The following is a 14040-nucleotide window of genomic DNA, read 5'->3' as shown; positions in this document are numbered from 1 at the left end:
AGAAGGCCCTTGGAGCTGGACATTATTGTCTGGGATGAACAGGGCCTGAATGTATATATATATTCCTATATATACATATTCCTATATACAGGGCCTGAATTGTGCTCAGAAATGCTCATCAGGGTGGAAGGTGGCTGTGACTTTTTAAATTAGTTTTATGCTAATTTAGCCTCCCCCCAGTTCTGGACTCGGATCTGTGGAATAATGTGCCATATACCTCAAAACACCTTCTTTGCTGATATCTCACATCTGATGGAACTGTTCTTTGCTTAAAAGCAAAGATGGTCTTCGCATGTGAGGAGTTTGCAGTTGAATGACAACCCTTGGCTAATGAACTTGGAAATGAGGAGAGATTTAATGCAGCTCCAACAAGGACTATAAAAGTATCCAATTTTTAAAAAATTTATTCTAGATATGGATGCCTGCACCGAATGTCCAGAAGATCAATATTCAAACATCCACCAGAACCAATGCATTCCCAAAGTCATAACCTACCTTTCATACGAGGAACCTTTAGGAATGACTTTAGCTTTGTCTGCTCTTGCTCTTGCTCTGATCACAGCTCTGGTGATAATAATATTTGTGAAGCACCAGAACACACCCTTTGTCAAAGCCAACAACCGAAGTGTCACCTACATTCTTCTCGTATCCCTCCTACTGTGTTTCCTCTGCGGCTTGCTTTTTATTGGAAAACCTGGACAGCTAATTTGCTTACTCCGACAAACAACTTTTGGCATCATATTTTCTCTTGCTCTTTCCAGCTTGTTAGCTAAAACCATCACTGTGGTCCTGGCATTTATGGCTATTAGACCAGGATCTAGAATGAGAAAATGGATGGGGAAAAAGCTGACAAACTCTATCATGTTTTCAGGCTCCTTTATTCAAGCAGGAATTTGTACCCTTTGGTTGAGTATTTCTCCCCCATACGCAGATACAGACATGTACTCCGTCAATGGGGAAATCATAGCAGAGTGTAATGAAGGCTCAACTGTCATGTTTTATATTGTCCTGGGCTATATGTGCTTCCTGGCCATTGTCAGCTTCACGGTGGCATACCTTGCTAGGCGGTTGCCAGACACTTTCAATGAAGCCAAATTCATCACTTTCAGCATGATAGTGTTCTGCAGTGTTTGGTTGTCCTTTGTTCCTGCCTACCTGAGCACCAAAGGAAAATACACGGTGGCTGTGGAGATCTTCTCTATCTTATCCTCAAGTGCTGGGTTACTCCTTTGCATCTTTTCCCCTAAATGCTATATTCTTTTGTTCAGGGCTGACTTGAATAACAGGGAGCAACTAAAATCAGGAAAAGTCTAGGTTATATGAGAATTAAAAACAGATGGAACTTCCTTCCCCCTCCCCCTTTCAAGTATCCAATCTGAATGGTAGAATGAATAGTATAATGACCAACACATACAGTACTTCACAGAGGTTAAATATACCGATAACATCCTTTCTAAAGCTTTCTAAAGCTTTCTTGACCTGAAAATTAATCTCAACGATCTTAATGGACCTTTTCTTTGACATTTTAGTGAAATTATTTACAAGTCAAGATCCACAAGGTGAAGTTGCATATTTATTCTCTTCATACTCATCAGCCAAAGAGAATTATTGACTGAAATTTCCACGAATAACTATAAAATAGAGACTGAAGGTAATAATATATTGCTATTTTCTCTCTCTTTTTTGTAATATTTTTTATTAATTTTAGCATAATTTTTTTTAAAAAAAGACATACCACACAAATTATTATACATATATCCTTATTTGGACTTCCTTCAGCATCTCTGATAGCCTTTCGTCTTAATTATTTCTCCTGCAATTCTTAACCTAATATTGCCTTTACATTTTCTAACAAATCATTTCTTCCTTTCCATTTTAACAATATTTCTTAAATTACTCCTCACAGAACTTCTTGTAGTCCTAGAAACGTAATTTGATCATCGCAAATACTTTTCAGATACTCAGTATACTTAGTCCAGTCTTCGGTAAACCTCTGGTCCCGCCGGTCTCGGATCCTTCCTGTTAGCTTATCTAATTCTGCATAGTCCATCAATTTCATCCTCCATTCTTCTAATGTTGGTAGTTCTTCTTGCTTTCATTTTTGGGCCAATAATATTCTTGCTGCTGTTACTGCATATAAAAACAACTTACAGTCTTTCCTTTTTATATCATTTCCAACAATACCTAGAAGAAATGCTTCTGGCTTTTTAATAAAAGTATATTTCAACCTTTTTAAAAACTCATTATATATCATCTCCCAGAAGCATTTCACCTTTTTACATTCCCACCACATAGGATAAATTAATCCTTCTTTTTCTTTACATTTCCAACATTTATTTATAACTTTATTTATTTATTTATAGCATTTTTGCTAACTTAACTGGTGTGATGTACCATCTATACATCATCTTCATCACGTTTTCTTTCAATGCATTACATGCAGTAAATCTCAAACCCTCTTTCCATAATTTGAGCCATAATTTGTTATTTTCTCTTTATTGGAGAAACGCTACTGAAAATGGTGGTTCATGGACCAGTGCCTGTATGTAAGCAATTGGCTGCTGGTTTGTGGTGATTTTCCAGGAATTCCAGCAGTAGGAAGGGAAGGGAAAGGGCAGGAAGAGAAGAGGAAGAGGAAGAAAACTACCTGCCTATCTTCAGGGCTGTAGCTAGGGGGTGGCAAGGTGGCCCCCCACCATGGGGCACAGGCAATGGGGGGCACATAATTGGCTTAAAAATATGTCCTTACATATAAATATTGATTATTGCCTCATAAGAAATGGTTTTAAATAGAGGGTGAATTGAATAGGTGGAGGGGTTGGGGTTGGAGGAGAGGCAGCAAAGAGGGAGATCCCTGGCTGCGTCCTGGTTCAAATCGGGCAGGCCATGGCCGGGAATCCCCTCAATCGTGAGGTGGCTGGGTTCCAGCTGCCGTGCGCATAGTGGGGCCGTGAAACCCGCTACTCCACCTCCTCTGAAGGTCAGAAATCGCTTTTCTCTCTTTCCAAGAGAATAGAAACTACACTGAACTAAGTACAAGTGAATGATTCTACTTTGATTTTGGGAAAATATAATACCATACCCTCCAACACAGTGATAGCAAAATCCAGGAAAAATCTTATTGAATAACATATTCCCATTATTTTCTCATGAATGAATGGCGGTGGTTTTGATTGTCATGATCTCACATGATTTTGCAAGACAATTTCCCCAAGGAATGGTGCCCAAAAATGTGTGTTTGCGGGCACTGTGCAAGATTGCACAACCCCCAATCCTTTAAAAAGTGGTGGTGGGGTTTCGAGAGGGAAAATTGTGGTGCAAAATCATGCAAGACCTTGGTGACCAAAAATGCCACTGGTCTCTCATGATAAAAATTGGGATGCCCCAATTTTTCTGAGACACTTGCTGGGTATGCCATACAAGTTTACCAGACTGTTCAACTCCCACTGTTCTTCCAGTTGTTTTTCTGTATGTAGCAGAGACAGCAATGTCTGCAGATGGGGAGATGATTATCACCCCTATAATTATGGGCACATAATTACCCTGCTAAACAAACTCCAGGAAATGTATGTTCAAGGCCTTGAGAAAATAAACCACAACAATAGAAGTACTTATAAGAGTCTTCTCCAATGCTCAGATCTGGCAAATAGCATAAAGGGCAGGAAAGGCCCTGTCATTCTGACCTCTAACAGTTTTAGAATAAGTTTGCAGTCTTTGGGTGTGCTGTGGTTTCTTCCAGACTAAACATACTTTGAGTAGCTTGAACAATCTGCACCTCACTGTATCTGTTTCTCCCAGCAGTGCCTCACTTATAGATCCTCCTATTAAAGAAAATACAACTTCTGTGTGCAGGCAGAAAGAAAAATGTACAATCTTGCAGTTAAGAACTGAGGTGCATTAAATAGGGGAGAAATCAATTAAAATCAATTAAAATCAATTAAAATCAATTAAAATCAATTAAAAAACATGAAATAGGAGCGGAGAAGATGGATGCAGTCACCTTCTTACACCAACTGATCAATGTAGGAATGGGGTCACATCTTGTCAAATTAAGTTGAAACAAACTCATCTGAATAAAAGTGGCATTGAAGAAAACAGTGACGTGTGTCTGGAAGTAATTTCTTGTCCCCAAAATGCTGATGTTATTGATACTGCTGCTTGTTTTTTCCCCTCATATTGTGAGCAAGAGCCATTCAATTCTTTCCAGCCTGAAGATGCGTTTTGACCAATGCAAAGTAAGTAACACCTACTTCACTTCACAGGAGTTTTCTCAGCCAGGAAATCTTGTCATTGGGTTTATTGCTTCTCAGTTTTACATGATGCACTTCCCTACAATTTCATCTGAACCATCCTCTTCAGCACCCCAGAAGGAACTCATGTAAGTCACCCTCTTTTTCCTCTCTGTAGAATTAATATTTTTTATCTCACATGAATTAAGAACAGATAATGAAGCAACAAGAGGTCTTTTCCTCTCTTATAATCTGAAATGTGAGATGCAAATCATGGTATTTCTGAACTTTTATTAGCTGCACTTTCAGGATAGGTGGGTTTATTTATTTTTTAGTAGATGCAAACTTGGTGCATATTTTATCACTTAATTCTACTGATATGGTTATGCAATTTCTTTCTGGACACCTGATTTTAGAGAGCAGAAGGGCTGCCTTGGTGCAGTGCTTCTTTAAATCTGTTTTTGCTCCTCCAACGTTGGTATATCACTCCTGTGAAATTGCAAAAAATGTATAAGACTGGCGACAAAAGGTGTTGGAAGTGTAAATCCAAAGAGGGGAGCTTCTACCACATGTGGTGGAAATGTGAAGAAGTTAAAAAAAATTGGGATTCTATCTACAATGAACTAAAGAAAATACTTAAATACACCTTTGTCAAAAAGCCCGAAGCTTTCCTTCTGGGAATGATTGGAGAGGAGATCAAGAAAGAAGATCATATAATGTTTCAATATGCAATTGTAGCTGCCAGGATTTTGTTAGCACAAAATTGAAAATCCCCAAATATCCCGACCATTAAAGACTGGCAAATTAAATTGTTTGAGTATATGGATTTGGCAAAAATGATGCAGAACATCAGACAGAAAAAAGGCATAAAGTTTTTTGACAATTGGTCTAAATTCATAACATATATGGAAACAAATTCTAGATATATAAAAATTACAGTAGGTTTAATATAACTCTTGCAATGTGTAGACGTTATAAAAGGAAAAACTGCAGAATGGTTCTAATTTTCACATAATCCAAAACCGAGAGGGAGGGAAGTCAATCATTATTTGTTGTTATTTAATGTCTGTTTTTTTGGTTGGTGTAGGTGTTTTGCTTTGGGTGATGATTGCTTTTTTCTTTGGTATGTGTGGGCTATTTTTTGTCTTTATTTTCCCTTTATGTTGTTGTTTGATTACAGAAAATGAATAAAAAGAATTTTTAAAAATAATAATCTGTTTTTGCTCCAGATTCATTTGTGTAAATAGAGCAAATAAAGGAATATAGCACAAGTTTACAGTGTTGTGAGTTGAGGCCCCGCCCCCTGCTTTATGATGAAATAAGACACATGGACACAAGTTTTTTGTTCAAAAGATTATAAATCTATCCAAATATCCTTACAAAGGCCATGTTGCAATGGATTTGCAGTAAGGGACAACTTACACTGCAATTTGTAATGCAGAAAAAAAATTCTGTGCACAGCAGATATTTCCTAACAGATGTAGAAGATTGTTGCTACTAAATAAGTAGTTCAGCCTGTTATATTTCATGGAGGTGTTAAAAAATATGAGAAATAATATTCTGTGTGCTTTTTTGCCCCCCCCCTAATTTGTATTGCAGTGTGGTACCAAAAAACTACCAGGAGGTACTTGCCATGGTATTTGCTGTAGAGGAGATAAACAAAAATCACCATATTTTGCCTAACATCACGTTGGGCTTCCGAATCTATGATAGCATGCACAGGGTTGTAGTTACTTCTAAGCTCTCACTGGACCTACTTTCTCCACGGCATATTTCAGCTCCAAATTATAAATGTGATCGCCAGAACAAATTGATGGCCATTCTTGGGACAAAGTTCACTGAGCTCTCCTTCAATATGGCCACTATTATAAACATGTACAAGATTCCTCAGGTGGGTGTTGTTTTAGGATAGTACTGAAATTGTGTGAGATATGAGCATCCAAAATGCTAAGTAAAGGGTTAATACTCACAAGGACTGCAACATTCCAAGAAAGAATCTTGTGAGGTCATATAACTTGTGCATGAGGCAGTTGTGTAAGTTGGTACAGTTATGTCAATTAATAACAGTCTTTTTGAGTTAGAGACACTGAGCAGTAGGCCTGTTCAGTTCTGCTGCAGTCTGCCTCAAAGTTTGTTGGTCTGTATGAGTTTTAGTCTTAGTGATAAGCAGAGAGGGGGCTTGGAGGGGCATTTCTCCCTCTCTGCAGGTTGAGCTCCTGCACTTCTTTGGAGAAGAATATTAGACAAACCCTATGACTACTCAGACACCTTTCCAGGAACCAGTGGGTTACACCCTAAATTATGTTTATTTAGATTATTTCAAATTAAATGCATCAAGATTGCCTTGGCTTGAAATATCCATTGATATGAACTAAGTGAAACTAGTTTAAGAATGCATCTAATCCATTGCTTCTAATGAGAAAGTCATAGAAATATATCCTGCTATGCATCTGCTGCTGCTGCTGCTGCTGCTGCTGCTGTTGGTAGTAGTAGTAGTAGTAGTAGTAGTAGTGGCAGTAGTCGTAATTAAATTTGTATACTGCCCTTCATCTGAAGATGCTATCATTATTTTTCCCTGGTAAATGAAATTAATCCATATTAGCAATGCATACCATTAATCCACACATCTTCTGTGCTTTTCATATCATATATGTGTTTGCTTTTAGTTCACCTATAATTGTCTTGATTCAAGGGTGACTGAAAGAAGACAGTACCATTCCCTGTACCAGATGGTCCCTAATGATGTCCATGAGTACAATGCATTGGTCAAGTTACTTTTGCATTTCAAATGGACATGGATTGGTCTCTTTACTATGAAATACATTACAGGAGAAATTTTATTGGAAGCATTAGTTCCCCAACTTACCCTGAATTACATCTGTGTTGATTTTATACATAGGATATGGCCATTGGCTTATGCTGAAGGAATGACGGATTTGCTCTTCAGTGAATTTAATAAAATTTCAATTGTCATGACAAGCAAAGCCAATGTTTTTGTGGTCTATGGTAGTTCCATTTTGATGGATATTTTGATCGGGTATCTTCATATGGCACAACTTCCTATAGGTAAAGTATGGCTTGTGACAAGTCATTGGGATTTCAAAACCACCAATGAAAGGAGGTGGAATATGCACCATTTACAGGGTGCCTTATCTGTATCTATACACTCAAATGAACCCCTGGGATTCAGGACATTTCTTCAGAGTCTAAATCCTTTTGAGGAAAAACAAAATGATTTGATCAAGGATTTCTGGGAAAAGACCTTCAAGTGCTCATTGAAAAATAATAATGTGGGTGAAGAGCCTAAGAAACGTTGCACTGAGGAAGAGAAATTGGAGAGTCTTCCATTACAAATCTTTGAAATGAGCATGACTGGCAGCAGCTATGCTGTGTACAATGTTCCTCATGCAGTGGCACATGCTCTACATGCGATTTGTCAATCTAGATTCAAACAAAAATCGCAGGTGGCTAGAGTGGATTTGCAGAATCTGCAGCCATGGGAGGTAATTTTACCCACAGCACAGTATTTTCTGCTCTTGGGTGGCCTAGAATACCATATTATTCCATAGCTGTGTAAAAGAAATATTAAAGTCTCATGTACATAAACAGATCTTACATTCAAGGCTTTCTGTTTCCTATCAAATAGCTTGATGAGAATGGCTGGCGTCCCTATTTGCTGTGTTATACATAGCACTTTCACTAATAAATCATCCACTTTTATGTCATACCTCCTAAATGAGCAAATTTTGGTCAGGTTGTCTTCCCCTACTGACGTCTCTGATAGACCCTATGTATAGGCTGAGTCTACAATTCTGCATTCTTCAGGGCTGCTGATCACATCTTCACTGCTGGCTAATATACCAGGAACTCTTTTCTAAAGGTGAAACTAAATCAAGGGTTTTTTATTTCATAAAATGTCTGGACTGGCTACACACACACAACTAGTGCACACCTCTCTGAAAATTATGGTTGTATTCGCCACTCTGAGGATTCAAACATTTTACCCCTTTCTATATTTTTTGAATGTAGCTCCATTCCTTTCTAAGAAATCTCACATTCAACAACAGTGCTGGAGAGACAATACAGCTTAACGAACATGGAGAGTTAAAGGCAGGATTTGATGTGACCAACTGGGTAATGTTTCCAAATCAATCTTTTGGTAGAGTCAAAATTGGAAGGCTGGATCTTCAAGCTCCTCCAGGCAAGGAATTAACTATTCAGGATGAACGCATTGTGTGGCATAGAACATTTAACCAGGTGAGCTAGAAAGACTTGTAAATCTTTTTCTATCAAATAACTGGAAATGGATTTTTCAAATGTGCCTGATGACTTTTTTTCAATATTGTTACATACACTCCTATTAGTTCACCCCATTCTGAAATCAGCAAAAGGTTTCAAGACTTCCAACATGTACCCTGGGTTGGTTTCATTTAAAGAGGGTCACTGGAGACTCAGGAAATGCTTGCAATGTAAGGCTAATCTGTACATATATTCACAGTAAGCATAAGAAGTTGGTTCATAGCCCTAATTTCAGGTGTATAGTATTTCCATTGATTTCCCATCCTTCCTCACATGATCCCAGGGATGGTCACAGATAGAACATCAGCAAATCAATCAAATGCAACATTCATAATACAGAAATACAACAAGAACTAATAATTTAATTGTGCACAGAAAATAAAAAAGGCAAAGAATAAATCCTTAGCAGTTGGACTTTTGAAAGAAGAGTGTTTTCAACTGCCAGCAAAAGAGTAAATGGTTGGCAGCAGAACTACTTAGGAAGGGGGATTCAAAAAATGGAACATTAAAACTAAGATGGCTCTGGAGTATGCTGCTTACTCATAGTCTTCAGGTAGTAATTTTATAAAATACGAGCAGGAAAATATATGGGGATATCATTCCCCATCAAATCTCCCCAGGCCCCAATGGGATTAGAACCACCAATATCACAGCATTGTATTTACCTACTAGGGAATTCGAGTCTATGTCTCTTTCAGAATCAGTTTCAGGAGTGCTAATCATTTGATCACTTTCACAAACCCTTCAAAGTCATCTCTGGGTATCAGAAGAAGACCAGCACCTTAATCATGGGCCAGCAGCAAATTGGTAGCCAGTGCCATTCTCTCAGCAGTGGTGTGACTGGTTGCCAATACTGTGTCCCAGTAAGCAGTCAAGCAATTTGTATCAGCTTCAGCCTCTTGACCAGCCTCAAGGGATTCACCACATAGACACCAGGTCTACAGCCCCCTCCCCCTTGTTTCAGATGTTACAGAGGAGTCCATTACGTCAACTCAGAAGGATACCATGGTCAATGGTATATGCTCAGAAATAGAAAGAGAGAATGAACCCAACAAAGGAAGAGTGGCAGATTCAGTTATTGGAATATGCAGTATTGGCAAATTTAACCAACAGAATAAGAAATCAGCAAGATGGCGTGTTTAAGAAAAAGTGGGAAATGTTTACAGAATACCTCAAGAATTATGCAAAGCAAGATAAAGTGTTAGCAGGATTAATCTAAATGTAGCAGTTTAAATTATTAAAATTATAGTGGGGGAAAAATTGAATGAAAGGGGAATTAGAATATGTAGTCTTAATTGATAAATAAATGGAGCCATGGAAAGGGGAAAGATAAGTCTATTCTTCAATGTGTGGTGATATTCAATGAAATGTGAATTGTAATGAAAATGATAAAATTGGACATTTATTTATAGATTCTTCCCACTTCTCTGTGTAATGACAAGTGCCGTCCTGGATACAGCAGGAAAAAGAAGGAAGGGGAGCCTTTTTGCTGTTATGAATGTGTTCCTTGTCCAGAAGGGAAGATTTCTAACCAGACAGGTAGGAGATATTGTTGTCACAGAGGTCAATGTGCCTTTGAAACATAAGGTAGGTGTTTTCAGTACATTCCTGTACTACTAATTATTTTAACAGTATCATAACTGTTTTTAATGTACAGTTTTAAAATGTTGCATCTGTTTTGATCTGTTGGCAAAGGGTGAGTAATAAATTGAATATTAGTAAGTGCAGAATGAATTCCACAATTATCCAGCAAGACTGACTTGACTATATTTTGTATTCAGCTAAGTTGTTGTGCGTGCAGAACAATTCCTGCGCATGCAATGGAACCTCCCTGCTGTTTCCCCCCTGCAGCACCTAAACCCATTCGAGGTTTCCCACAAGGCTCCAGGGAATAATTATGGAGTTCATGGAGAATAGGGGGAGGATGGGGGGGGAAGTGCCAGTGCGTGCGTGGACCTCATTCACCATGTGCTTGGTCCACAGAGTGCTACATTGAAACCCGCCACATGGCTTTAAAGGGGGGAAATAATCATGCTTAACATGTGCATTATCTTGTTTGAATGCTCAAAATATTCCAGTACATTTCCACTAACAATGTAAACAATTCCTTTTCAGAAGTAGCCCAGTCCAAATTTAAGACATGTAGTAAAACAAGTTACTATTTAGACTTTCATGTTCTGACATCAGCAATTCTGGCCAGGGCCTTAGAAGGACACCAAATGGGTTTTATTATATATCTTTTGCTAACTATTGGTATTGGAAGTAATATCTCTTATTCTATATTTCACTACAGAAATTTATTGTGAGACACATCACATCAAGGGGAAGCTGAATTTTCAAAAATTCATCTTCATTATAATTTTCCAATGATATATATAACAAAGAAATTCAATACACATTACTTATTCCATTTTTATTAACCCCACCATAGAAAAATAGATATAAAGCAAAAACAAAAACAAAAAAGATATGTATATTGAGAAACTGAAATTACATGATCTGAGAACCTATTAATCTCAATTTATTTCTTCAAATAAGTAAAACATGTGACTCAATAGAATGATTTTTTTTTTATTACTTATACCCCGTCCATCTGACTGGTTTGCCCCAGCCACTCTTTGTGGCTTCCAACAGATGTCTTTGAAAAGTTGTGTCGTTGTTTAACTGTTTGACATATAATGAGATGACATTCCACTGGGCAGGTGCCACCACCAAGAAAGCCCTCTGCCTGGTTCCCTATAACTTCATTACTAGCAGTGAGGGGACCTCCAGAAGCACTGGCAGAGGAAGAGGAGTGCGGGTGGAACGCACAGCCCCTGGCAGCGCGATCCCAGTAAGTGCCATCGCAGCTGCCACCCACCTGTGCTGGGTGCCACGCCCCTGCAGGCAGCATACCCCCCCAGGATGTGCACCAGCCCCTCCCCGACCTGCTCTCTGCTCCCTGGTGCCAGAGCATGAAGCTCCGCGACTAACCAGAAGGCCCTCGGAGCTGGACATTATTGTCTGGGATGAACAGGGCCTGAATATATACATATTCCTATATACAGGGCCTGAATTGTGCTCAGAAATGTAGTGGGAGCCAACGTAGATCTTTAAGACCAGTGTTATAACATCATGCTCATTAGGGTGGAAAGTGGCTGTAACTTTTTAAATTCGTTTTATGCTTTCTGCTAGTTCTTCCAGGGCTGGGATAGCTTCCCCACAGTTCTGGACTAGGATCTGTGGAATAATGTGCCATATACCTCAAATCACCTTCTTTGCTGATATCTCACATCTGATGGAACTGTTCTTTGCTTAAAAGCAAAGATGGTCTTCGCATGTGAGGAGTTTGCAGTTGAATGACAACCCTTGGCTAATGACCTTGGAAATGAGAAGAGATTTAATGCAGCTCCAACAAGGACTATAAAAGTATCCAATTTTTAAAAATTTTATTCTAGATATGGATGCCTGCACCGAATGTCCAGAAGATCAATATTCAAACTTCCACCAGAACCAATGCATTCCCAAAGTCATAACCTACCTTTCATACGAGGAACCTTTAGGAATGACTTTAGCTTTGTCTGCTCTTGCTCTTGCTCTGATCACAGCTCTGGTGATAATAATATTTGTGAAGCACCAGAACACACCCATCGTCAAAGCCAACAACCGAAGTGTCACCTACATTCTTCTCGTATCCCTCCTACTGTGTTTCCTCTGCTGCTTGCTTTTTATTGGAAAACCTGGACAGCTAATTTGCTTACTCCGACAAACAACGTTTGGCATCATATTTTCTCTTGCTCTTTCCAGCTTGTTAGCTAAAACCATCACTGTAGTCCTGGCATTTATGGCTACTAGACCAGGATCTAGAATGAGAAAATGGATGGGGAAAAAGCTGACAAACTCTATCATGTTTTCAGGCTCCTTTATTCAAGCAGGAATTTGTACCCTTTGGCTGAGTATTTCTCCCCCATACGCAGATACAGACATGTACTCCGTCAATGGGGAAATTATAGCAGAGTGTAATGAAGGCTCAACTGTCATGTTTTATACTGTCCTGGGCTATATGTGCTTCCTGGCCATTGTCAGCTTCACGGTGGCATACCTTGCTAGGAGGTTGCCAGACACGTTCAATGAAGCCAAATTTATCACTTTCAGCATGATGGTGTTCTGCAGTGTTTGGTTGTCTTTTGTTCCTGCCTACCTGAGCACCAAAGGAAAATACATGGTGGCTGTGGAGATCTTCTCTATCTTATCCTCCAGTGCTGGGTTACTGCTTTGCATCTTTGCCCCTAAATGCTATATTCTTTTGTTCAGGGCTGAGTTGAATAACAGGGAGCAACTAAAATCAGGAAAAGACTAAGTTATATAAGAATTAAAAACAGATGGCACTCCCCTCCCCCCCCTTTCAAGTATCCAATCTGAATGGTAGAATGACCAACACATACAGTACTTCACAGAGGTTAAATATACCGAGAAACATCCTTTCTAAAGCTTTCTAAAGCTTTCTTGACCTGAAAATTAATCTCAACGATCTTAATGGACCTTTTCTTTGACATTTTAGTGAAATTATTTGCAAGTCAATGTCCACAAGGTGAAGTTGCATATTTATACTCTTCATATTCATCAGCCAAACAGGATTATGGACTGAAATTTCCATGAATAAATATAAGATAGGGACTGAAGGTAATAATATATTGTTATTTTCTCTCTGTTGGAAAAACGTTAGTGGAAATGGTGCTTCATGGACCAGTGCCTGTATGTAAGCAATTGGCTGCTGGTCTGTGGTGATTTCCCAGAAATTACAGGAGTGGGAAGGGAAGGGAAAGGGCAGCCAGGATACGGAGGAGGAGGAAGCGAAGAGGAGGAGGAAGAAAACTACCAGAATTGCTGATGTCAGAGAGCCAGTGTGGTGTAGTGGTTAAGAGCTGTAGACTCATAATCTGGTGAACCAGGTTCGCGTCTCTGCTCCTCCACATGCAGCCGCTGGGTGACCTTGGGCCAGTCACACTTCTTTGAAGTGTCTCAGTCTCACTCACATCACAGAGTGTTTGTTGTGGGGGAGGAAGGGAAAGGAGAATGTTAGCCGCTTTGAGACTCCTTCGGGTAGTGATAAAGTGGGATATCAAATCCAAACTCTTCTTCCTCTTCTACCTACCTATCTGCAGGGCCATAGCTCGGGGGTGGCAAGGTGGGCCCCCGGCATGGGGCACAGGTGATGGGGGGAACAAAATTTGCTTTAAAATATGTCCTTAAATATAAATATTGATTATTGCCTCATAAGAAATGGTTTTGAATAGCGGGTGAATTGAATGGGTGGAGGGCTTGGGGTTGGAGGAGAGGTGGAAAGAAGAGCTAATTTGTCCATGGCTAGGGGGCGCAATGTGGACAGTTCTGCCAGGGGCGCAAGATCACCTAGTTACGGCTCTGCCTATCTGCCTATGTCAAGGGGGAGGGGGCTGGAGTTGCTGCTGCTGCTGAGTCTGAATTGGGAGTAGGAAGACAGGGTCCTTGGAAACACTGAGCCAGGGGAGGG

General features: G+C 39.4%; 1 protein-coding gene across 1 annotated transcript in view; it reads left to right on the top strand.

Moving 5' to 3' along the window:
• The window catches only part of LOC307201601 (vomeronasal type-2 receptor 26-like), a gene marked incomplete at its 3' end in the record, with an annotated part of 31279 nt that extends 18412 nt beyond the window's left edge, over nucleotides 1–12867 (top strand). Inside the window, exons 3-7 of the mRNA XM_079950881.1 lie at nucleotides 4263–4378; nucleotides 5829–6120; nucleotides 8259–8486; nucleotides 9941–10067; nucleotides 11966–12867. Coding sequence (XP_079807007.1) covers nucleotides 4263–4378; nucleotides 5829–6120; nucleotides 8259–8486; nucleotides 9941–10067; nucleotides 11966–12867 — 1665 coding nt within the window. The remainder of the gene's footprint in view (nucleotides 1–4262; nucleotides 4379–5828; nucleotides 6121–8258; nucleotides 8487–9940; nucleotides 10068–11965) is intronic.
• Between the last annotated feature and the right edge of the window lie 1173 nt (nucleotides 12868–14040).

This window comes from Podarcis cretensis (assembly GCF_951804945.1).
Source record: "Podarcis cretensis genome assembly, chromosome: 13".
Classification (NCBI taxonomy): domain Eukaryota; kingdom Metazoa; phylum Chordata; class Lepidosauria; order Squamata; family Lacertidae; genus Podarcis; species Podarcis cretensis.
Note: the sequence above shows the minus strand (reverse complement) of the source record. Positions and strands in the feature narration are given on the sequence as shown.